At 32.8% G+C, this 27,566-nt stretch overlaps 1 protein-coding gene and 1 non-coding gene across 2 annotated transcripts; both read left to right on the forward strand.

Annotated features, from left to right (window-relative positions):
• The first annotated feature begins 17,749 nt into the window (after positions 1 to 17,749).
• On the forward strand, positions 17,750 to 17,856 carry LOC121211931 (small nucleolar RNA R71). Its single transcript, XR_005907147.1, has one exon. It is a non-coding gene; the product is annotated as a small nucleolar RNA R71 (small nucleolar RNA).
• An 8,056-nt stretch (positions 17,857 to 25,912) lies between these two features.
• LOC107933304 (LOB domain-containing protein 38) lies at positions 25,913 to 27,305 on the forward strand. The gene is made up of 2 exons (XM_016865481.2): positions 25,913 to 26,393; positions 26,480 to 27,305. Exons 1-2 carry the CDS (start codon positions 26,210 to 26,212, stop codon positions 26,992 to 26,994), a joined length of 699 nt encoding a protein of 232 aa, XP_016720970.1. The 5' UTR covers positions 25,913 to 26,209; the 3' UTR covers positions 26,995 to 27,305.
• The last annotated feature ends 261 nt before the right edge of the window (positions 27,306 to 27,566 follow it).

Here is a 27,566-nt window from a genome sequence, read left to right on the forward strand (position 1 = left end):
ATTTTAACAAAGCTTATTAACATACGAACTTACCTCGAATGCAAAAACGGCAAAACGGATCTATTCGTGAATTATTTTGTTTTTCCCCCGATCTACACTCAAACTTTGTTTTTCTTGATCTATAATGTGAAGTTTAACTCATTTAGTCATCAAGCTATTCAATTCAGTCCAAAATCACATTATGGAAAAATTATATTTTTGCCCTAACATTTTAACATTTTACAATTTAGTCCCTAGGCTCGTAAAATGAATTTCTTTCAATTTCATCCCAACCCAAGCCTAGCTGAATATTATTTGTACACATAACAGCCTATATTTTTCATTTATTCACACTTTTCTACACATTTTATAATATTTTACAAATAAGTCCCTATTTGTCGTTTTTTACCAAAAATCACTTTACAAATGTTGTTTATCGAACAACAAACATGCATTTTCTATCATCAAACATCAAAATACAAGCATATTCAACATGGGTAAAATTTTAGACTTCAACTTTCTTTTAAATTAGTCCTTGAAACAGCTAGATCAAGTTACAATGATCTCAAAAATATAAAAATCATTAAAAACGGGACAAGAATAGACTTACAATTGAGCTTGAAAGCTTGGCCAAACCCTAGCTATGGTTTCTCTTCAAATTTTCAGCTAGGAAGGTGAAATTAGAAAAGATGAACACTTTTATTAAGTTATTTTGGCTTTATTTACCAAATTACAAAATTACCCCTAACTTAAAACATTAATAATACATCTAACCATGTCTATTTTTGTCCACCCTAAAGTATAATGGTCTAATTACCATTTAAGGACCTCAAATTTAAAATTTCATAGCAATTAGATACCTTTAACTTATAGAACTCAAGTTTTGCACCTATTGCAATTTAGTCCTTCTAGTCAAATTAAGCACTCAAACGATAAAATTTCTTACAAAATTTTCACACAATTATTCTATCATGTTGTAGACTTTAAAATAGTAATAAAATAAATATTTCTACTTCAGATTTGTGATCTAGAAATCACTGTTTTGATTTAACCCAAAAATGGGTTGTTACACATTTTACTAACCATATTAAACTAAGAGTTTCTTATAATTCATGTGAACTAACAGGGACAGATCAGGTTTGAAACAATTTAATCACATAAATCTAAAAATTTTGCAAGATAATAGAGCCCGTCAAAGTTATTATGAACCTTTAGTTTAGTCAGATCAGGATCAAAATTAATCTTGAACTTTTCAATTATTGTTTCCATTAGTCGCCGTCTAGTCAAGATCATTAAGCTAATTCAAATGTATCCAATAATGTATGAATGAAATACATACTTGAATTTAATTGAAAACATGATCAACTGAGGCACAAACACTATAAACATGATTTAACAAACTTAAATAAATAAATTCAATCATCCTAGCTCAACAGATTTAAGCAACCGTTGTTAATTACAAGACCATAAAACACATTGCAAACATGATTAAATCAGAATAACAAAGTAAAGGAAGAATAAACTATGTTTAAATTGGTAGTCTCAACTCAAAGAGTTCGGATGCCTAGTTACATTTCACGAACTCGGACTCAACTCAATGAGTTTGGACGTTCGCATCCATAAGTGAACTCGGACTCAACTCAACGAGTTCGGATGTTCGCATCCATAAGTGAACTCGGACTCAACTCAACGAGTTCGGATGACCAAATATCCGAATCTATTCCTAAGGTTCAACGGGACTTTCCTCGTTCGTACTTCTTTACCATTCTCCTTGGAATACCAATGACGATACTTCGGTAGTCTTTCACATTTTTCACATAATTCATAAAATTTTTGCATGTTGTCCAACAATGACCACAAAGCATAGAATTGCATGATAACAATCATAATATCATATAAATAGCATTAAATGATTTAAAATAACGGTTATATTACAATATTTACATATGAACTTACCTCGATACAAAATGAGAATAGTCGAGCCTATTCCTCGTAAACTTTATTTTTCCCCTGATCTCGACTCGAATCTCTTTTCTCTTGATCTATAATACCAAATTAATTTATTTAATACACACATTCATCAAAATAGCCCCTAGTACGAACTTTGGCAAAATTACCATTTTGCTCCTAAACTTTCACATATTTACACTTTTGCCCCAAGGCTCGTAAATTAAAACTTATCCTATTTCTTATGTTTTATGACACGCTGATCATTTTTCCCTTCTATAGCAACATCAAATTCACACTCTAACATGCACTTATGAATATTAGGTATTTTTACCAATTATGTCATTTTACTCATTTTTACGAAAAATCACTTAGCAAAAGTTGTTTAACACAATATCAAACTTCATATTATACCATAAAACATCAAAATTCATACATATCATCCATGGGTAAAATTTTAAATATAAACCCTGGCTCAAAATATTGGTAGAAATAGGTAAACCGAGCTACAAGGATTTCAAAAATGTAAAGAACATTAAAAATGGGCATAGAAATCACTTACAATCAAGGCTTAAAAGTGTTGAAACCCTAGCTATGGTGGAGAGCAAATTCAGCAGTAACTTATGGAGAAGATAATCTTTGTGTTATTTTTCCCATTTTATTTCATTTAATATCCAAATGACCAAAATGCCCTTCCTTACTAAACTTTTAAAAATTCCATCCATGTCCAATTTTTGTCCATAAACTTAGAAATTGGTCAAATTGTTATTTAAGACCTCCTAATTAATATTTCAAAGAAATTTCATACTAGAAACTTCTAACTCAGAATAACAAAGTAAAGGAAGAATAAACTATGTTCAAATCGGTAGTCTCGCGAAATCTGAATGAATATGTTTTCCTCTAATCCTCATGTTGCTCCTTTACTAATGGATCCTTAAGGTGGTCAGCCAAGAGACAACCTTATCATGGTTTTGCTGGCTAAAGTGCTAGGCTTGGAAAGAAGGAAGAAAATGAGAGAATGAGAAAATGAATGGATGAGTAATGAATAAAGGAATTATGGATGATTTTAGGGATTAAGGGCTGAATGAAAATGTGAGAGGAGTGTGGTATTTATACTTGGAGTTAGTGGCTGAATTTACTAAAAATGACGTCAAAGATCCCTTGGTTCTCTCCCATTAACGGTCGACCATAACAAGTGGAAATTAAGGTGAGTTGGTTGCTTGATTTAAGTATGGAATCTTTCTAAATTGAGCCATGCGGTGGACGATTTCTTCAGCAATCTTCATGTGCTGATTTTTAATGATTTTTATAATGTAGGGACCTCAAATAATTGTCCCAAAGCTAATTTTTGGGCAGCCATAAGCTTGCACCAAATTTGGGCTTAACTCTCTCTTGTTGGACGGTTTCATGACCCAATAAATAACCAGACATGTCCACCATGTAACATCATTTTAACTGGGTCAAATTAACATTTTTATGACCCAATTTTGCATGGTTTTGCCATCCAAATAGGGTGGATTTGTTCATTTCCATACAAGAATTGTACTGAGCTCCATATTATATCACCTCATTGTCCCACTGCATTATTAAAACATAGCACAGTAATAAATAACATGAAAATTATTTAATTTATGCATAAATTTCATATAATAAAGCACAAATTTTCATATTTCATAAATTCATGTCCATGATTGAGATTTAAGCAAAATTCACTAAATTTATTAACAACTGCTCAGGATTAATGTTATTTTTAAGTAAAAAGATGGTAAAATGACTAGAAAAAGCCTATACAATTTAGAGTTTACAACTTCTAAGACTCAAAAGATCCAAACCCAAACGAAAGGGAAACAAAATCAAAAGTTCAATGTGCAATTCATCCCAATAACGAATACGACTTAATAAAAGGGAAAATAAAGATTCAATCCTTAAATAACCCAACAAATTCGAACACAACCCAACATTAGAGAGGCTTAGTTTTGGTCCAATAAGAACGAAAAAGAAGTAATAAAACCTAAAGAACCAAAATGACCCAAAAACACATAAAAAAACTTAAACATCTTCTAAGTATGGTCTAATAAGTATTCGAACATGGTGAAATAAACCAAGACTCAATCAAATATAAAAGAAAGAAAATAAGTGTTCAAATCAATAAAGAGATAAACATGTGAAACAAACTTATTCAAATAAGAAACTATGAAAAAAAAGACTCAAACAATCAAACTAGAGAGAAAAAAAGAAATGGAAATTAAAATAAAAGAGGAATAAGATAAGACTTACTTGAAAGACTCTTGGAAAGACTTAGACAAATCCTGTAGCAATTTTATTCAAATGAAAGGAAAATGAGAAAAGAATGAGAATTTCTCTCTTTTTATAAGGCTAAAAATTAACTAACTCTTCATATTAACCAATCAAATTAGAAGACATGGAAAGTATGACAAATAATTGCCAACTAATTAAGCATATGTAAATTTAACTAACTTACAACATTACATAACTTAGGATAAAGACAACATTGTCCAAATGTTTCAAAAAAATTGTCCAAAAAGCATAATGTGTCTTAGAAAAACATAATCCAATTAATAACCACCACCAAATCAAGAAAGCCAAGATTATGAAATCTAAGCTTTATATCTTCAAGATTCTTGAACATCAACACAAGTTAAGGATTGCAAAGCGAGTCCTAAGATTCTTGATTTTGGACTAAGATTTTCAAGAATCGAAATCTTAATCTTTTTGAATCATGAAATCTTCAATTAAGTTTGTATGAAACCAAGATTTTGTTTCGTAATTTTCTTGAAACCAAGATTTTGTTTCGTAATTTTCTTGAAACCAGGATTTAGAATCTTGATTTTATTTTGCCTCAATCTCAACTCCTCCAAGCTTGTTAAGCCCGCTCATCATGATTTGTTACATGAAAAATTTTAACTTCACTCAAATCTGCTTCGATCTTGTGCAAGAAATTGGACCTTTAGGAAGACTAAGTTCATCACTTCTCTGGATTGCCAAATGGGCTTTGGTGCTTATATCAAATTTAAACTTCAAATGCTGACAACAAGATTTGAGATTTTTTGGATGCAAGATAATAAGACCTTGTCTAAGTTTTACGCAAAGTCATGAAATATCACAAACCAGATATTTTCTATTAGTTAAGAGTATTTCAATTCTAAGTTGGTCAGAAATGTGCTTAGATCTTTGTTTGAAAGAAACATAGACAAGGCAACTACTATATAGGACCAAAAAAAAAACATTGATACAATGAGGATTTATGGGCTCATTGGTTTGTTAAAACCTTTGAAATGAACCTTGAAGAGATCAAAAAGAGCAAAGGCAAAGTCGAGAAGAGCATAGCATTACAAGTGGCATCCCTATTGCAACTAAAGATGAAACTACCATTGAAGATTTGCAGTAGTTGGCCCTTCTCACCTAAAACTTCAACAAGGTATTTAAAAAGTTGACTAAGAAGAGTAGGAGGCTTGATGCAAATCGCAACTTTAGCAAGAATAAGGGAAAGGATATAATGATCAATAAATATGCACCCAAGGAGAAAAAATGAATATATTGTCATGAGTGCCAAGGTTATGCTTATATTCAAGTAGAATGTTTGAAGAAGAAGACAAAGAAGCCCCTCTATGTCACTTGGAGTGATATTGTCTTCTCAAGTACAATTGATTAGGATGATGAGCATCTTAGTAACTATATGGTGTTCACATCCCAAGTTGTGTCAATAATTACAACTGGCTCAGACCACTCAAGTGATAATTATGATAATTATACTTAAGATTTTATGGATTCCTATAAAACCATGTTAGATAAGTGGGATGAGGCTTCCAAGATATATGGGAAAATAGTTTATGAGAATTCACTATTGAAACAGGAGAATTAGAAATTTGGTAACCAAATTAAAGAAAAAAGATTCTCTCTTGAATGCTAGGTCATTTAGATTTGATGAAACTTTGAAGGAATTGTTCGTTGCACAATCTGTTATGAAAAAGTTTAGATTTACCAGTGATAAACTAGATTAGATCCTTACAACAGGTAAAAGAGACCTTGGTAAATGTGGGCTAGGGTATGTGGACAAAAGAGATAAAACAATGCAATCAATTGTGTTTGTTAAAGTTAAAAAGGTTGTTGAATAAACTAAGTATTCCAAAAAGCTTAAGATTATTCGAATTGATAATTCTAGCAAGAAGGCTAATAAGACTGTGTATCACTAATATGGAATCCCAAGTTGTGTTAGATCAAGGTGTTTTAAGTTGTTGAAGAACCTAAGAAGAAAGATCCAATTGTATCTCTATTCGTAACTTGAGGTATAATCAATAGAAGGTAAAAGCATAAACTTGTTTTAAGGAGGAAGGATTTGAAGTGTTTCATTGTTGTGTGTCAATCTTTCAAGCCACTAATCATGTATGGTATTTTGGTGATAGAAAAAAAAGGATTCTTGGAAAAGTTGTTATAAATGTTAAAGGCATGCATCAAATCCAAGATGTTTTCTTGGTTGAAAGTTTGAAGGCCAACCTAAATAGTGAACCGCCGTCAAATGTAATAGTGAAGTCAGGTCATTTTCGCACTTAAGGCTCTTGTTTTCTAGGAAATTTAGTATTTAATATTATGTTTTTAGTATTTAGGACTTAGAATTAAATATTAGTAAAATAAGTGTTTTTTAACACATTTTATGAGTGTTGTGACCCATTAGGCCGACTCTGGCCTTAGGTAGTACTAATATGTTTAATTGAGTGGGTAAGATCGAGATTTATAGGCCCAATTGGCGTGGAAGTAAGGGACGAGTGATACACAAGTTTCTCGAGCTATCAGAGCACAAAATGAATGACACAAGATAGGATTTGCATGTCGTGTCACGCCCTAGACATGGTGCGGCACAACACAGGTCAACTTCTTGCCCAAGTATGTCAAGGTTATTTTTGTCCACGCAATCAACTTTATACAAAGACCTAGGACGTGTCAAAGACCTAATTTGGGCTGCCAACACTTCTATAAATAAGACATTAGGGGTTTGATGTAAAAAAGCTGTTCTAGACGTACTAAAAAACCCTAATAGTTTAGGAGTAAGATTAGATTAATGATTAATTTTCTTTTGACTTTTCAATAACTTAGTTGTTTTTCCTTAGATTAATTTTATTTTGACTTTTCAATAACTTAGTTGTTTTTCCTCTTGGAATTAGTTTTTATCCAAGAATTTATTTATATTATCAAAGTATTTCAATTTATCTTTTGTTACAATCGATTTATTTCTTTATTTCAATCAATTGATTTGCTACTCTATTTCCCATTCAATATCAAATCCACGATTGTTCAAATCTCTTTTGTCTTCCGAATCAATCATGTTTTTTACATGATTTGTTCAATCAAGATAAAGGTTATAAATAACATGAGTGGCTAAATCCCTTAGGGGAGATTAATGAGTGGATGAGGATGTTAAAAAGGATTAAAGGTTTTCCTGAGAGGGGTTAGTTGGTATGAATTACGTGTTTTTAAACCATTAGGATTGGCGAGGTTGGGATATAAGTCAAACCGAGTAAATCATAATTTATCCTGGTTGAGAAAGTGACGTTGGGAGATAAGCTAGTATCAACCAATCGGTTAGTTAATTAGAGGGCGGGAGGTAATAATTGGTTCATTGATAGCTAATCTACCCTAAAATCCTAATCTAAAGTTAGTTACAAACCCTGAAACGGGTTGATCTTCCTGGTTGGTTTATTGATTTTAGTCGATTATTTATTTTTATCTCAATTATCACTTTTATGGTTTATCATAATATAGGAATTAATTACTACTACTTAGACTTGTTATTGTACAAATGTTTTCATAATTTATTCGATTGTCCCTTAGGTACGATCCTCGGAATACTTCAAAGTATTTTGTTATACTAGACTATATTACAATTTGACCCGTGCAATTGTGGACATTGTATTTTTAATTTTATATATTTTTGGTGTTATATTTTAGTATAAACGATAACTCATTTATAGGTGGTCAAGTTGTTGCAAATGCCCCCACACTTAAGTCTTTGTTTGTCTTCAAGGAAACTAAACTAAACAAAACAAAAACAAAAACTATGTCTAAAAAATGTACTCAAGTCAAATTGATACACGAGATTAGGTCGGAGCATAAACACTAGGAAAATTTGCCTAAATATATAACTCTAACTGGAAATTTAAACAATTCACAACTATTTACACCTAAACAGATTAGTTTAATAAATTACAAAAGTAAACAAGTTAAATAAAATTAAATATATTTATTTATCTCTATCAAAATGTATACACGAATATAGTATTTATTTTTGTAGAGTATACTCAGATCGAATATTTTTTTCCTACTTAGTTTATTTTTGTCCATACTTTGAACTCTAATGCAGTAATATTTCCCCATATAATCCCTTATGATTTTTTTATTTGTGCCAGTACAATTGAGACTTTTCTCAAGCACTTTTTCTAAGGGTTATACTAGCCATACAACATTGTTTTAATAAACATGGATTTTACTAAGTATTTTCTTTTCAATTCAAACATCTTATACTTATACAAATATAATTACCTATTCGTATCTACCTTTATCACTTGGTATACTTAATCTTTTTTTCCTATTTATAGTTTAATAAACTAAACTAATTAGTCTAGATATAAACAACTTAAATTATCCAATTTCAGGCTAAATTTACAATTTTAAACAAACAACATAGGTATATGCTCCTAATTAGTCACTTGTATTTCTACAAATTCAAGCACGTACAAAACATACAATTAAAAATTAAAAACTAAAAACAAAAGAGAAAAGTAGAAAAAGTTAAAAAAAGTTCTTGAGTCAGCTCCCACACTTTATTGGGCATATTGTCTCTAATGTGCAATTAAAAATGTAAAGGAAAGAGGTTACCCGATTGGTGTAATATGTGCAACTCAATTGGTAGGACTACTCCTCCTTTCAATTTTATCTCGCAATGGTAGTGTCATAAAAAATTAGGGGGCTTCCTACAAAGAAAAATTAAAACATACAAATATATATAGGAAATACTAACTCCTAACTAATTAAAACTAAAGCAAAAATTAAAAATCATACCAAATAAAAATAGAGTACAAAATCCCAAATATAAAAATAAAAATGTTGAGAATTAGTCAAACTTAGACTCTGACTCCTCCACCATCTGGGCCTTACCCCTCTCGTGCCCTGCTTATGCTTTCATAGCCCACTTTCCTAAAGTCTGGGTTGGGTTGTGCTGGCTCTGGTTGGGTCACAGATCACCACGCCCTTTATCGATGAGCTCGGACTTAGCTCGGGTCGGATTGCACGATTAACATCTCCATCTCATCATCATCGTCTTCATCGTCCTCATCATTGGCGCCCTCTTCGCCTGGCAGTGGGAACCTCTTAAACTTATCCTAGCCTTCTGGGATGTGTCGATGTCCTCTGGTCATTCATTTTGTCCCCGTTTAGCTTCTCATTGTCTTGTTACATCCAAAAACTTGAATTCTCCTAATTCTAACATGTAATTACATCCTAATTATCTCAAAATCTAACTAAAACCTAGAAATTGAAACTAATTTACAATATGTACACATTAATTAAAGTTCAATGGTTAATAATTATGTCATGCTACCAGACGTGTCCGACAATTCTCTAAACTTCACCATTGACTTCAATCATCATTCAAGAATATCTTGGCTCTTCCAATTGCTCTTTTTTCCACCAGATTCTCGTCATTTGTCTCGTTCTCTCACCTTATAAGTACCTACACATGCACCAATCGGGATATGCCTTCGGTCAAGGTCGTTATAGATTAAATAAAATAAAACATAACATTATTCCCTGAGTAATCCCTCAAATTGAGAATTGTGGCCACATTTGAAAAATTCTATTTCATCATCAATTTTTATGATTAGCTCGTTTCGTTCGAGATTGGTTGTTAATTTAGAAGTGGTCAGAAATGACTTACCCGACAAAATGGGGATTTCCTGATCTTCCTCATAATCGAGGACTACAAAATCGACAAGGATTATTTATCCTCATAATTTGACCAGTGTATCCTTGAGTACACTTTTTGGGTGCACCACGGATCCATTGGTTAATTGTAGAGTTATCAGTTTGTTCTTTAACTCGACGAGTTCGAGTTTCTGATAAATTGATAGGGGCATTAAATTTATACCAGCCCCTAAATCACAAAAGGCTTTGCTACAATATTAATCCCTTATCCTTAATAAAATCACAAAGCTACCCGGATCATTTATTTTTGGTGGTATCTTTGTTATGCTATGAGTTGAAATTACCGAATTAGGTACAGAATTGGCTACCTCTGCAATCTACTTATGGTGCTTGGTTTCTTCCTCCTCCTCTGTGAGTTCATCAACATCTTCCAAAATTTTCTCCTCTTCATGGATGGGCTTGCTTAGTGACTTCAATTCCTTACCCGATCATAATGTGATCTCCTTTATGTGCTCCTTTCCATTTCTCTGAGGATTATTCTCAATATTGCTAGGGAGACTATGGCCATTTTGTTTTTGAAACATCAACATTAATTGGATCATTTGGTTGTAGAGACTGTTCATTCAAGATTTGATTCATCCACATGTAACTTGGACTTGTCAAATGTCCGTATTCATTGTTTGCATCTCCCCATCTAGTCGATCGAATCATTCACCATATGCAACATGGTCTTTACTCACAGTTTGTTTTTGTAATGGTGGAGGATGGTAAAGAGGGTTCTGTTGGGTTTGTGCTTTATTCTCACCTCCTTAGTTGCCTCCCCACTTAAGGTTCGATTGATTCCTCCAACTAAAATTGTAGGTGAATAGTGATATCAACCCCTATTATTTACGTAGCTCACCTCCTCTAGTTGGTTCTCATAATGTGACTCCGCTCTCATTAGCTTGACAGGTACCTCTAAATGGTTAAGCTTTTCAAGGATTCGTTGGACTTGATCATCATTGTTCTCTTTCTTCACATCTTTTACCATTGGTGTCTTGGATTGGTACATGAATCTCTTATTAAGATACATGAATGAATTCATGGCCATATCCTCAATGGTTTTCTAGGCTCATTTGTACGTATGGAACATGAGAGATCCTTCAAATGCTCCATCTATGTCACATCCCAAAATTCGGGTTAGTGAATCAAGAATGTCACATCCAAATTTTTTTAGATGATTTTTTACCCATTTGATAATAAATAAGTAATAAGGATAGCGGTTGAGTAGTGGTTGAGTTATCCTTAATAACTTTTGTTTGAATCCTTTCCCTCACATTATGTTCTATATGGTGCAATTTTGCCTCTAACCTTAGCAAAGGTTACACCATTTTTTTAATATAAATGTTGTAAAAATTATAATAAGCTAGTGAATAGTCAAATGGTTAAGTGCTTAGTTAATTTCCTAAAAGTATTATGTTCAATTCCCCACATTTTCATGTTTTTATTTGTCAAAGCTTCCATAACCATCCACTCCTAGTTACCATGCAAAGAAAGATTATTTCCTCATTTAGCTAGTCAACTTTCCCCCATAAACCTCCTTTTCATTCCACATTTTCCCTCTTGATCCGCTTTTCATGCCATTTTCCCCCAAAGCTTCCATTTTCTCCCATTTACCAAGCTTGAACCGTCCATCCCACCTAAGTTAGCCATCATTCACTTTTTTTCTCTCATTTTGGTGTATCCTCTTTTTTTGATCGGTTCCTCCATTGCTCCTCCTTTTTCTTCCATTTTCTTCTTCTTTAAGCCACCATTGCACGTCTTTTTATCCACTTCTATTCCACCTTCCACCACCATTAGTTAATCACACCACCTCTGCACCACTACCTCACCACCACCGTACCACCGTTGTACCACCACTGTGACCACCATTTTTCCTATTTTTTCTTCTCTTATTAAAAACTCACCACTTTCACCCTAATCTCTATATTTTTAGTTTTGATAATTTCTTACTGGAATTTTATTTCTTTTATCCTAAAAAGATGTTTTGTTATCAATTATTTCTTCGATTTATCCTTTCTCTCCTCTTGATCGGTTGGTTCAGCAAAGATTTGGTTAAGGAATAACGTAAGTATGGATATTGGGTACTAAATCATCACTTCTTCCTCATATTTTATTAATATCCAAATGTAATATTAATGTTAGACATCGTTTTTCTTCGATATTAGCATCTCCTATATTGATCTTGTGTTAAAGGTTGATTGCTAACAACTTGGAACCCCTTTGACTTTTGGGAAGTAAATCACATCTCTAATTCTAGTCATATTAGCGTATGGTATTGGAAATCAAGATTAATCGATTTTTATTTAAAAGGATAACTTAAGAGACGATTTAATGATGGATTATTTGTTTTGTGTTTAGATCCAAGATAGATCTAATTAAATCTGGAAGTAGGCGTTAAAAAGAGTTTTTTGCATTGGAGTTGTTTAGATCAAGTGTGGGTTTTAACATTAAACAAAAATAAACCTATGTTTTATATTGTTAAAATTATTAATTAAATTATGTTTGATAAGGATACTTTATGTATCCATTAAGAGAGATAAAACCCATTGTTATGGACCATGTCAAGTAAGTGATTTGAAACTATTGATTTTGGCGATATGTATGATGTATGATTTATTGATTATTAATGATATGAAAATTATGAAAATCTCATTCTCATGTTATGTGATCTTATGGCATATTTGATTTTTGCATGATTTATAAAATGTAAAATTTTGGTACCATTTGTACATATGTGATTTCCACGTTAAGCATCTATGGATTTTAAGTGAAAGTGATATAATGAGCATGTCTTACATGCCAAAATGAAAAATGATTTTTAAGTGGAAAAATGATTTTTAAGTGAAAAAATGAATTTGGCCATATCACATGCATGGGATGGGATATGTGAAAGGTGGAAGCATGTAACATTGTTCAGGATTTTGATTATGTGGCAGTATATATGTGATTTTGGTGGCTTGTCCACGATATTAATTATTGGCATTTTATGTAATGACCCAAATTAGGCTTTAATTAAGTAAATTTAGCTTAATTAAGATTAATTAGTGGAAACGATTAAATTGAATTAAGTGTAAAAGTTTAATTATAGAATAAAGAAAAGTGAAGGGACTAAATAGAAAATAAGCTAAAAAGGGGTGACAAATGTATGGTTAAAATAAGTAAAATGTGTACAAATATAAATGGTACACATGTATTATACATGTGTATTTACTTATTATATAAGTAAAATAATAATAATAAAAGTATTTATATTAATATTATTTTATATTAATTAATTAAATAAATAAAAGTTATGACAAGTGTAAGGTGATAAATTAATACATGTGTATTAATAAATATACACATGTATAAATAATAAATATTATAATAGTTTAATAATAAAATAAAGAAATGAAATAAAGAAATAAATGAAATAAAAGAAATGAAAAAGAAAAACAAAGCAAACGAAACAGAGAAGAACAGGGGAGAAAGAAAGGAAAGAAAGAAAGAAAGGGAGAAAAGGGAAAATCAAGGTTTTGAAGCTTTAAACTTTAATAGGTATGTCAATTTAGTCCTTTTTACTTAATTTTGATGTTTTAAAAGCTTTAGAACAAAGTTTTGATGAAATTAAGTTCATATTTTGAAAGTTATTTGATTTCTAAATATTGTTCATGTTGAGCAAAATGATGAATTAAGGGCTAAATTGATAGAAATTCAAGTTAGAAATGAAATAAGGATTGAATTGTAAAGTGATTCATAAGTTTTATGCTTTAAGGACTAAATTGAAAGAATTTTGAAATTATGGTTTTATGATGAAAAATAGATAATTATGTCTAAGTTTGGTTAAAAATTGAGTAGAAATAAAGTATGAATTAAGATAGAAAAGTAAGTGAATTTAGTTAGGATTAAATTAAAATTAAAAGTAGAAAATCAACATTTTGCACTAAGATTATTTTGGACAGCAGCAGTAGTCTAAGTTTGAAAAATCACCAAAACTTGTAGAATTTGAATTAGAGGATGAATAAAATATGTAATTAAAGCTTATTGAGTCTAGTTTCTTATAAAATAAACGGTTTAAGCAATTGAATTGTAAATTATGAGCTATAATGAATTTTGTGAGACAATGTCAGAATGAATTCGGGTTCCCCTGTTCTGACTTTGGAAAATCACCAAAAATTTGAGAAAAATAATTAGAGGGTTAAAGTTATATGTTTAGAATCCCTAATGAGTATATTTTTAGGAGAAATCAACGGGAATATTATCCAAGTTTTGTACTATGAGATAATTAATTTTTAGTGAAGAAGGGTCGAAACTGTCAGACAGCAGAATAGGGGTGAATTTAAAGAATAAACTGTACTTAATGGCTAAACCAAAAATTCTGAAATTTTTATGGTAAGAAGATTTGTGAGTCTAGTTTCAGGAAAAATTAACGGATCTTAATTTAGAATTCTATAACTCAAGATATAAATTAGTAATGTATTAATGATTATGAATTGTATTAATTTCGTAGTCAATGTGGTACCGAAAATCTCGGCTAAGAAAGGACAAGATAAAGTCAATGGGAGTTAGCTCGAAAGTTACGGTTTGTATTTCTATAACCCGAACTTAATATTTAATTATTGAATTTATTATTTATTATGTATGGTAGGTGCATTGATTAAATCATTTGAAATAAAATAAATTATGAATATGTGTAAATATGTGAATTGTGTATTGATTGAAAAGTGGTTGGAATTGAACCGAAGTATAATTATATGTGAATATCTGAAATATATATTAGTATTGAATTGTATACTGATCAGAAAGTGGAAAAGTGAATTTGAATTGAATTGAATTGAATTGAATGGAATGGAATGGAATTATGATTTATTGAAATGTGTATTGGTTGGATATTGAAATATGAGGAATTGTGATTGAATTGAAAGCGAATTTGAAATAGAAAAATGATTTGAATACCCTATTAACTAGTCGGACTGAGTCGGATATAATTGGCATGCCATAGGATTTGGAAGTGTTCAGGCACTGAGTGCCATACTGGTGTGTTTGGTTGGAATCCGTATATCCGCCAAAGTCGGAGTCTTGTTAATAGGGGTAAATATGAATATTAAGTAAAATTGAAATAAGAATTAAATTTCCTATTAACTTGTCGGGCTAGTCGGATATAATTGGCATGCCATAGGATTGGAAGAGTACGGGATTTATCGACTTTACCGATCAGTCACTTTATGTGCCGTATTTTAGGCACTTATGTGCTAGTTACTGTTAACGCTACTACTACTATTACCGATTCGGCACTTTGTGTGTCGAATATTGTTACTGCTACTGTTACCGATTCGGCACTTTGTGTATCGAGTATTGTTACTGTTACCGTTATCGATTCGGTACTGTGTGTGTCGAATATTGTTACTGTTACCATTACCGATTCAGCACTGTGTGTGTCGAATATTGTTACTGTTACCGTTACCAATTCAGCACTTTGTGTGTTGAATACTATTATTGTTACTGTTACTATTCCGGATTTGTTCCGATGAGGTACTCTGTGTACTGTACTGCTACTGTTACTATTACTATTCCGGCTTCGGCCGATGAGGCACTATGTGCCGTACTGGTGTGTTGGTTGGATCCGTGTATCTGTCTGAGTCCGAGTCATGTTAATAGGGGTAAATAAAGGTATAAAATAACTGATTATTACTGAATAATTGACTATTACCGAATAATTGACTGTTACTAGATATTAGACTGTTACTGAATAACTGAATATTACTGAATAATTGATCATTACTGAATAACTGATTGTCACTGAATGAATGACTGCTACTGAATAACTTAATAGTTACTGAATATCTGATTTTACTGAATAATTGACTGTTACTGGATAACCGATCAATTAATCGATACTGAATAACTGGTTATTATTGAATAATTGATTGTTACCGAATAACTGACTGTTACTGAATAAATAATTATTCTGAGTGTTAATGAACATTACTGATTGATTAATTGCTATTGAAAAATAATAAATGATTTGAAATTTAAAGTAGACCAAAACATTGGTTGGAAAGTGAATGTTTGAATTCTCATTGAGTTTGAATAGTTCAATATATATAAATTAATATGTTTTATAATTGTTTAAGTGTTCAGATTATAGAAATACCACTGAGTGTATACTCAGCGTACGGTTTGTTTCCGTGCGCAGGTTAAGTTAAGGCTAGACTGTTAAATCAGCATTTCAGGCCGATCCCGAAGTCAATGAGGTAAAGTATGTTGAGTATTGATAATGGCATGTACCTAGGATGTTTAATGAGAGTCATTTAGGTTGTAAAAGTATTGATGAAATAAGTAAATTATGGTTGGCAACGATATATAGTATGAATTTTGAAATTTATAAAAAAATCCGTATTGATTCTAAATTAGTTCCAAATTGAATTTACTGTCCATATTGGACCGCGAGGGCCCATTAAAGGGACGACATCTTAAAACTAGGATGAGTGTGAATATTTATTTTAATTAATGACTGAAATTGGACTGTACTGACTGGTAATGTCTCGTAACCCTGTTCTGGCGACGGTAAAGGGTTAGGGGACGTTACATTTTATCTGCAATTTTGGTGACACTGTTCACAATTTGGTGTGTTGGATGGACGAGTTCTTGGGAACTCGATTTTGGCGTGTAGCGGAGATTGGTAGGACTGTTTTCATAAAATCGACATCGTTGTATGAAATGTGCATTGACATGATCATGCATAGTATAAGTGTGAAATATTGAGTTATATGAAATTGATATGATTATTATGATTATATAATGTATATGTTTATATGTATATGACTGTGTTTATGTTAATCTCACACTGAGTTTTATACCTCACCTCCTTTTAGTTTTCTAATTTTTCAGATAACCCCAAGGTTAAGATTCAATGATGACATTTGGAGGAGTTACTCAGAATTCTTTTTAAATTAAAGTAATTAAATTTTATTTCGATATGTTGATATTTTGGGATTGTAATAAGTTTGAGTATGGATTGTGGAATGAAACTTTATTTTGGGGAATTTTCATTCTGATTTGCATAAATTGTTTGCATGACATTAGTTTTAAAAACTGCATAAATTAGTGTTTGATAAGATTTCGCTTGAAACTCGATTTTTGAAATAGAATCTATCAATAACACATTTTTCCATTGTATTTTTGAAAAATGAGATTTTAATAAAATTAGACTTAGTTTTCAAAATTATTAATGTTTACAAATGAGTTTTCTAAATATATTTGATTTATGAAGTTAATATGTTTATGTTTTTTATTTCCGAAATAATGACGAATAACCAAGTTCTCCAATTTTGAATAAAAATACAAATGATTTAGAAGTATGATTGAAAATCCGAAATAGTTTTGAATAAATGATTTAATGTTTCCAATTGAGATATTATTTATTTCGATTCCTAAAATTTGTATAATTTTTACGAAATTAAAATAAATGCTTTATTTCATTTTTTGAATTGATAAGCCAATAGTTTTAAAATATTATTTTTCAAATTTTCAAAGTTTATTTCGGCCATTTTTTTGGACAAATGGTTTTGAAATGAGGTTGAAAATAAAGTTGAACATTCAAATTTACTAGTTTTGAATTAACTGCGCAAATGGTTTAAAATAAAATAAAATAAGTACATTTGAAATCAAGAAAGTCTTTTTTGAGTCATTCCAGTGGCCAATATAGCTTTTCGATAAAGTCTTTTTTGAGTTATTCCAGTGGCTAATGTAGCTTTTCGATTTCAACCATAACGACTGGGTCGAGTATGGGGTGTTACAGTTTAGGCTAGACTTAATGTGTCTGTCAACACCATTATTGAATATTTGGATTTAGAGCTACACATGCAGTCCATGTTGTGGGTACTTCTTTAGCATAGTCTTGAGACGTTCTCATGCCTTATACAAGGACTCACCTTCGTATGGTTTAAAATTGGCGATTTCTTACCTAAGTTGAATGGTTCTACTTATTAGGAAAAACATTTAGAGAAATTTTTTCGCTAGATCATTCCATGTGGTGATGGAACTCGGCTCTAGTGAGTCAAATCAATCGACCCCATTGTCACATAATGAGAATGGGGAAGTGTTGTAAAATTATTAATAAATGGTTATCCATATACAATATTCTAAAACTCCTAAGAATTTATTCTCACTTGTAAGCCTTAAAATATTTTATGGTGTCTTAATTTTCTTATTTATGCATTTGTAACTTATATAATTTTCTTATATAATTATTAAATTTTTTGCGGGAACCAAAAACTAAAAACAATAATGAAAAGATAAGGTTATTAATTATCACTTGGACATAGTAATCATGCTTTTTAATTTTATTTTTTATAATAAAAAAAAGGTAGGATCAGGAATTGTCTTTTATATTACTGGTATTTACTATTTTCACCTTAAATTTAAATCCAGAAAATTATACTTTTATTTGGATGCATGCATGTCTATTCATCATGACTTGCGAGATGTATAAGGATGAAGTTAGAAAATATTTTTAGGAAATTGTATTAAAATTTTAATTTTTAATAATTTATATTTTTATAATTTTTAAATAATTAAATTAAAATTTTATAATTTTAAGAGATTAAATTACAATTTTATTTTTATTAATTTAAAATTTTTAAAAAAATTAAATAACTTAAATTGTAACTTTTCATTTTAGGGGCTGGAACCTTGCCAGCCCTAGATTCGCCTCTACATATGCATAAAAGGAGATCAAGGCAAATCCAAAATTTAAAGGTATAAGTAATATTAAAGGGAATTCCAAGTTAATTACATGAATTAGTTGTGAGGAGTTTAAACTAAATGTGTTAAAAAGGAAATATGTTGGCTCATAAGCTATTTAAATTTGGTATTTTCGAAATAAATTTTGTTTTAATAGCTTAAATATTTTAATGTTTACTTTAAATAACTTTTGACTTTAATGAACCCTTTTAATTAATATCGAAAAATTTTAATTCGAACTAAAATCATAGCTCAATTCATCAAATAAATAAATTTTATAAAACAAGTAAGACCAATTTAATTTTTATTTTAAATTGAAGTTAAACTCTAAAAGTAAAACTTAATTTTGAATATCAAAGTCGAGCTTCTTACGTCTTTAACTAACTTAACCACACACCCTCCACTAGGATCTATACCAATGCAAAGCAACACCAGTATTTGTTGGCTATAATAGATTACTTCTTCTTAAAAACTTGGGACACTTTTTGGATGATGATAATATCAGCTATCTGAATTAAATTTTAAAAAAATTATCTTTATTGTAGGAGACAACATCTTATTATAGTTATTTTAATAAAAATTGTAACTCATAATAATAAAAGGTATGGTTGAGTTGGATTTTAGAATAAAATTATGATTAATGTATATATTTTTTTTGTTTATTTAAAAGAATAATTTGATTTAAACAGAATTTCACTCATTCAATCTAAAGAAAAAAAATTACAATAATCAATCAAAATAGATCTCAATCTACATGTATAATTCTTTTTTTTAAAATTATACATATGATGTGTTGATAATAGATTCTAGTGAACTTCCTTCTAAAAAGAACTTATTAACTGCACCTCTAGGTATGGTTGTGTTTCTTAATGTCACTCAAAACCATCAATGATTAAGTCTATAAAAATACTATATCCCACTAGCCTTACAATATAACCCCTCCCATCGACCCCAAGAACATGTGCATTCCATGGCCTTGCCATACCATCATCAATCTCCATTCACCCCCTATAAAAATCAAACCACTTCCATTATTTAAAATACCCTTGCGTTGATTCAAGACTACTTTATTTCAACTTCTTTTTTTATTATTAAAAAAATCATAAGAGGACGGAAACTAAATAAATAAATAAAACGAAAGATCACCAATAATTGTATTCGGTCGAATAATATACTAAATTGAATATTTATTTCACGTATAGTGTAACTAAAAAAATCTTAAGTATATTTAAAAATGGTAAATTACACAGTTAGTTGTTAAATTATGAGTAAATTCTCGTTTTGGTTATTTAATTAAAAAAGTTACAATTTGGTCACAAAACTATTTAAAAGTTTTTATTTAAGTTATTGAATTATTCAAAAGTTTTTATTTAAGTCACTTGCTTGTTAAGTCTTTTTAAAAAGAAAAAGTTATGCCAATGAGCTCCAAGCGACGATTCGACAATCAATACAGTGGATCAATACTAATCAACAAGTAGAAGAACATACCTTAAATCCAAGTCAAATTGATGGTTAATATATGAGATCGAAAAAAAAAATTTTGAATTGTAGTTCGTAGATTTTTTTACTTCTAAAGTTGTTTCATATAAAAAAAAGTTAAATTGTATAAAAGAAGGGGAAAGAGAGCTTTCAATTTATCCATATAGTGCAAAAAGAGAAAGCAATATAGTATCAAATTTATCAGCCCAATGACTTAAATAAAAACTTTGAATAGTTCAATGACCAAAATGTAATTATTTTTAATTAAATATCTAAAATGAAAATTTACTCAGAATTTAGTGTCTAATGATGTAATTTACCCTTAAAAAATAACTCTTTTATTAAAACAGACCTTGTATATTTATTTTTAATGACGTAATAACTAAGAACCATAACCTTTTATTAAAATGAAAAAGAATATATAATTGTTTTAATGTTAAAGAGACGACCATCCGCGGAAACAAGGAGCCGTTTCCGCCCAAGATTTGGAATCTAACCTCCGTCACCGCATTTCCCCTCATCCCAACAAACACTTCACCGCACTTTCCCCTATAAACCCACCGAAGGCTTGCAATGCGGACTAAGCTTTTTGTATACATTCAACTTCTCTTTTTATTTATATATAAATTTAATCCTAATAATATTCATATATTTATATATATTGGTGTATCATAAACTCAACGAGGAATATGTCAAGACTTTAACCATCGACTTCGAATATCCAATGTAAAACTTTTATAATCATTTATTCTGGCGATATTTATTAAGGTGAATAATAAATAGTGTGCGAATTCAGATTTAAATATTACAAAAATTATAAATATGATGTAATCCCTAAACCAAGTTAACTCAACCCTCCTTACCCTTGAGTTTGATTTCAACCCTTTTTGTTGCCTTTAAAACCCTCCAAAGTCTTTCCCTTCCCACCCTTAATTTCCCTTCTCAGTTCTTGTTGGAAACGTGATGGGCCGAAAATTTACTTTTTATTACACACTCAATATATTACAATACGAAGATTACAAATATTTTCTCAATGACTAGATAGTCTAGCTGCTGCTAGATTTTAACTCACTCAAGGTTTGCTAACCTTCTCACTCTCACTCACGTTGCTTCTCTTATTTCTTTTTTCTTCTCATTTTTATTCATTACAACACAAGTTCAAGCCTCTATTTATAGGCTGATAAAGTGACAACAAATGTGGCTATTAATCCACTTAATTTCCAGCCACAAAACATCTCAATAATGGAGCACTTTGTATGGCTAAAATTTCAGCACTTTGCATGGCACAAAATTGCTCCACGTCTCATGCTTCTAGATTATGCTTGGAGTGGGTTTGATTTCTAACACTCCCCCTCAAACCCAACTTTCATACCGAGCTTCTCTTTGAATTTGTTGAATGTCTCCACTTTCAACGGCTTTGTGAAAATATCTGCCAGTTGATCTTCTGTCCTGCAATGGACCAACTCCACGTTTTTGTTTTTCACTTGCTCTCGGATAAAATGATACTTCGTATCGATGTGCTTGCTTCGGCTGTGCGACACCGGGTTCTTGGCAAGTGATATAGCGGATTTGTTGTCAACGTAGATGGTAATTGGACCTTCATTTGAAACACCTATTTCTCCCAAAATATTCTTCAACCACATTGCTTGGCATGTACAAGTTGCTGCGGCCATATACTCTGCTTCACATGTTGAGAGAGCAATTGTTTGTTGCTTCTTTGACGACCATGAAAAAACTGCGGAACTGATGTGGAATGCATATCCGGAAGTGCTTTTCCGATCATCCAAGTCTCCCCCATAATCGCTATCTGAGTAGCCAACTAATTTTGAATCTTGTGAGTGGGTATAGAATAAACCATGGTTCATCGTACCTTTGATATATCTCAAAATTCTTTTTGCGGCAATTAAGTGGTCTTGCTTCGGCTTCTCCATGAATCTGCTCACCAATCCTACTGCATATGTAATATCTGGTCGTGTGATTGTCAAATACCTTAAACTTCCAACGAGACTTTTAAACAACGTCGGATTTATCGACTCCCTTGTCGAATCAACACTTAGCTTCATCCCTGGATCAGCTGGCGTGACTACTGGCTTGCAATCCTTCATTTTGAACTTGTTCAAAATCTGCTCCGCATACTTCTTTTGAGAGACAAAAATTCCATCTTGCATTTGTTTCACCTCGACTCCAAGAAAGTATGACATCTCACCGATATCTGTCATTTCAAATTCTTTAGTCATAGCTTTCTTGAAATCATCAGACATACCTGGATTGTTTCCGGTGAAGATCATGTCATCCACATATAGGCATACGATCATGATATCTCCATATCCATTCTTCTTTGTGTACAGGGTGTGCTCGTGCGGGCTTTTGATGAATCCATTTCTTCGGAAGTACTCGTCGATCCTTGTGTTCCATGCTCTTGGGGCTTGCTTCAATCCATACAAAGCTTTCTTCAATCGGTAGACTTTGTCCTCCTTTCCTTGTATGCTATATCCAGGTGGTTGTTCTATGTAGACTTCCTCCTCCAAGTAGCCATTCAGGAATGCAGACTTGACGTCCATCTGATAGATTTTCCATTTGTATTGTGCTGCGACCGCTATGAGAAGCCTAATTGTGTCTATTCTTGCGACTGGAGCAAATATTTCATCATAGTCCACTCCTTGTCTTTGCTTGTAGCCTTTGGCGACTAGTCTTGCCTTGTATTTCTCTACTTTTCCTTCTTTGTTGGTCTTCGTCTTGTACACCCACTTGACACCAATCGGGCTATGTCCTTCTGGCAGACTTGTTAGCTCCCACGTGTCATTCCTTCTTATTGCAGCAATCTCCTCGTCCATGGCCTTCTTCCATTTATTGTTTTCAATTGCTTCTTCGTATGTCACTGGATCACATTCTGTCATTAGACAGAATAGTGAATAATCGAACTGCGTCTCTACAGGTTCCGTAGAATTGTAGATGTCGTTGAGACTCCGTGTTCTTGTGGGTGCTTCATCTGAGCTGCTGCTTCCGCTGCTGCTGGTTGGTGACGAAGGGGCTGTTGTACCAGGACTTTGATCATCGCCTTGTTCTTCTTGGTTGATGACATCATTGTCGTCTTCGTTGAAAAATAATCCTTCCACTTTCTTTTCTTCTTCACTCCATCTCCAGTAATCCGCTTCATCGAACTCGACATCTCTTGAGATAATCAATTTCTTAGTAGGAGGATTATAAAGTCTGTAGGCCTTACTTCTTTTGTCATAGCCTATAAAGATACACTTCTCTCCTCTATCGTCAAGCTTTTTCCTCTGTTGCTCAGGAACGTGTGCATATGCAATGCATCCAAAAATTTTGAGGTGTCCAACTCTTGGCTTGTGACCGCTCCATGCTTCTTCTGGTGTCTTGTGTCTTACACTTTTTGTTGGACATTGATTCAACAGATAAACTGCGCATTCAACGGCTTCAGCCCAGAAAGTTCTCGGAAGGTGTTTACCTTTTATCATGCTTCTTGCCATATCTAGAATTGTCCGATTCTTCCTTTCTGCAACTCCGTTTTGTTGTGGAGTGCGTCTGGCTGTTAACTGATGAATGATTCCATGATCCTTGCAGAAACTTTCATAAAGCTTTGCAGTATACTCGCCTCCTCTATCGGATCTGAGTATCTTCAAATATCGACCACTCTGTTTTTCCACCATTGCTTTGAACTCCTTGAATTTTTCTAGGGCTTCCGATTTTGCTTTGAGAAAATAAACCCAACATTTTCTGCTATAATCATCAATAAAAGTTAGGTAGTACCTGTTTCCACCGAGTGATTCAATGTCGTACGGACCAGATATGTCGGTGTGTACAATTTCCAATGGTCTTCTAGCTCTTCGAGATTTTCCTACTTCAAATTTCTGCCTATGCTGCTTTCCTTTGACACAGGCTTCACACAGTTGATCTGGATGATTAATACTTGGTAATCCATTCACCATATTTGTCTTCGACAACAGCTTCAAGCCAGAAAATCCGAGATGTCCGTACCTTAAGTGCCACAACCATGATTCATTCTTCAGATCCGTCTTCATGCATTTTACTTCTCCAGACTCGATGTCGAGGGTGAAAAGACGATTTCGCGTCATATCAACTCGAACAACTAATTCTCCACTTTTGTTCCTGATGGCGAGTGAGCGGTCTTTCATATGAACTTCATATCCTTTTTCTAGGAGTTGACCAAGACTGATCAGGTTGCTCTTCAAAGCTGGTACGTAGTAAACGTCTGAGATGTACTTCTTCTCTCCATTCCTTTGTGTTATAACAACCTTGCCCTTTCCTTTGATTTCTGCATGTGAGTTGTCTCCAAAAGTTATTTGTCCATGAACTGTTTCATCTAATTCTGTGAACAGCTCCTTTCTTCCACACATGTGGTTGCTTGCACTGTTGTCGAGATACCACACACTTCTCTTGCGATCTTCATTTTCTCCGTAAGTGAGAAAGACACTTGATTCCACTTTTTCGTTGCCTTCTGCTGCGACTGCTACATGGTTTCTTTCATCCATTTTGTGTGTTGATCTGCACTCGTAACTGAAATGTCCATACTTGTTACAGTTGTAGCATTGTACCTGAGATTTATTTTCTTGAAATCTGCCTCGGCCACGACCTCTAGATCCACGTCCACGGTTGGATGTTTGATAATCTTTATTTTCTTGATATCTCCCATATGATTGATTTCCACGTCCTCGTGATCCTCTTCCTCCTCTGTTTCCACCACGGTAGCCTCCACGGTATCCTCTGCGGTTTCCTCTTCCTTGGTTAAAGTTATTACTTGTTTCTCCGTCGTCGACGGACAACTTGCTATGCAAGGCTTGATCAAGATTTTCACTATCTTCATTTAGCTTCATCTTTTGCTCATGGGCTTGCAGAGAACCCACAAGTTCTTCGAGCGACATCTTTGACAAATCTTTTGATTCTTCGATAGCCACGACTACGTACTCGAATTTGCGTGTGAGTGACCGTAGAATTTTCTCCATCACTCTTACCTCGTCAAGAGTTTCTCCATTTCGTTTCATTTCATTTACCACCGATTTTACACGATTGGCATAGTCATCGATATTCTCGGAGCTCTTCATTTTTAACATTTCAAATTCAGCTCTAAGTGACTGAAGGCGTACTTTTTTAGCTTTTTCTACACCTTGAAATGATTTTTGCAAAATCTCCCATGCATTCTTCGCGTTCTTCACATCTGATATTTTCTCGAAGGTTGATTCATCCATACCTTGAAAGATACTATTCAAGGCCTTTTGATCCTTCTTTCGTGCTTCTCGTAACGCCTTCTTAGCGTCATTTGATAAAGCTGCTTCTGTAGCGGCATCTCCGGGCTCGATGTATCCTTTTTCAACGATCTCCCAACAATCTTGCGAACCGAGCAAAGCCTTCATTCGAATGCTCCAATTTCCATAATTTGTCTTCGTTAATTGTGGAACTTGTAGCTGAATTACGTCGCCCATATCGACTTGTTAGATGAACACCAAAGGTACTCCGAACTGGACACGAACCGGACACGAACCGAACTCCGAACCAAGCTCCGAACCGTAGCTCTGATGCCACTTGTTGGAAACGTGATGGGCCGAAAATTTACTTTTTATTACACACTCAATATATTACAATACGAAGATTACAAATATTTTCTCAATGACTAGATAGTCTAGCTGCTGCTAGATTTTAACTCACTCAAGGTTTGCTAACCTTCTCACTCTCACTCACGTTGCTTCTCTTATTTCTTTTTCTTCTCATTTTTATTCATTACAACACAAGTTCAAGCCTCTATTTATAGGCTGATAAAGTGACAACAAATGTGGCTATTAATCCACTTAATTTCCAGCCACAAAACATCTCAATAATGGAGCACTTTGTATGGCTAAAATTTCAGCACTTTGCATGGCACAAAATTGCTCCCTTCTAGATTATGCTTGGAGTGGGTTTGATTTCTAACAGTTCTCCCTTCTCTTACACTGCCAGTTCCATTTCCCTTATATATATATATATATTATATGTATAATTTTCTTTTCTGTTTCTTGTAAACCAACGGTCAACCCTGGGAAACTTTTGGCATAAGGGAGGGAAGAGCAGTGATTGTTGGTGTTGTTGAATCATGAGTTGCAACGGGTGCCGCGTCTTACGAAAAGGATGCAGCGAGTCATGTATTTTACGACCTTGTCTGCAATGGATCGACGGCCCTGAAGCGCAAGGCCATGCCACTATTTTCGTCGCCAAGTTCTTTGGCCGTGCGGGGCTCATGTCCTTCATCTCTGCCGTGCCAGAATCTCAACGTTCTGGTATATATCCGCGCTCAACTTTCCCTTTCTCTGTCATATATTTCTGAGTTTTGGTTTGATTTTTTTTTAATGAAACTTTCGATCAGCTTTGTTCCAATCACTGTTGTTCGAAGCTTGTGGTAGAACAGTGAATCCAGTGAACAGAGCTGTCGGACTTTTATGGACAGGGAACTGGCATGTTTGCCAAGCGGCAGTTGAAACTGTCTTACGAGGAGGAACTGTACGGGCGGTGCCTGAACTTATGGCTCCCACACCAGCATCCGATGAAAAATCGGAAGCTACTACGATTACGTACATGTTGAAGTTGCAAGAAACAGCAACGAAATTTAATTCAACCTGTCGGTTTTCCACTTCAAGATCTAAGGTTTCACCTAAGCGCATAAAAGTTGAAGAATTCAGTAAATTTCAGCCGTCCGATCTAGATCTTTGCTTGACTCCAAGCTCCACAGGCAACCGGCTTCTGGATAACAGACGACCGGGGACTCCGTCATTGAACTCGGAGGAATCTGTTACGACGACGTGTTTTGAAAGTGGGTTTGCAGATCAACAACGACAAGGTGGAGAAACAGATAGAATTAAGTTATTAAACTTGTTTGTTTGAAGAGAAAATTGTTTAAAAAAAGAGAAAAAGTCTGACTGTAATATTCTTCTTCACTACCACGTTTTCTGATGTAGTTCTGAGGATGGGTTTTCTCGGAAAATAACTTTCCGGTGAGTTTTTGTAAATTACCGGCACTGGAATTCTCTCTCTTATTTTTTGCTTTACAGTATTGAAACTGTTAAAAGGAGGAGAAAAATGAAAGTTGGTCGGTAATCTTTAAAATCATCTCTTTTTTTTTTTTTACTACTTTGTGTTTAGTATTGAATGTATGAAATGAATAAATCAAAATTATTGGAACATTTCCCAATTCATGATGATGGGTACAGTATCCTGTGATGCATTTTAGAATTTAGTTTTGTTTGGGTTCGAAAGTGAAATTTAGATAAATTATCTCTAACAACTATGAATTTAAATGTTTGGAAAAAAGTTGCTAGGTGATAACTATTTGTAAAAATATTTTTATGGCATGCTAGAATTCTTAAAATATCATAATCCACATGCTAACTATTATATTACTGTATTTCTAACTAGAATCATGACCCATGTATTCAACCAACCAGGAGAATATGTAA

The sequence above is a fragment of the Gossypium hirsutum genome, chromosome A12, assembly GCF_007990345.1.
Source record: "Gossypium hirsutum isolate 1008001.06 chromosome A12, Gossypium_hirsutum_v2.1, whole genome shotgun sequence".
Classification (NCBI taxonomy): domain Eukaryota; kingdom Viridiplantae; phylum Streptophyta; class Magnoliopsida; order Malvales; family Malvaceae; genus Gossypium; species Gossypium hirsutum.

Excerpts from the sequence above, each read along its gene's own strand:
- LOC107933304 (XM_016865481.2), top strand. The coding sequence starts at position 26,210 with ATGAGTTGCAACGGGTGCCGCGTCTTACGAAAAGGATGCAGCGAGTCA. Across the intron at positions 26,394-26,479 it reads GCCAGAATCTCAACGTTCTG|CTTTGTTCCAATCACTGTTG; the intron begins GTATATATCCGC and ends ACTTTCGATCAG.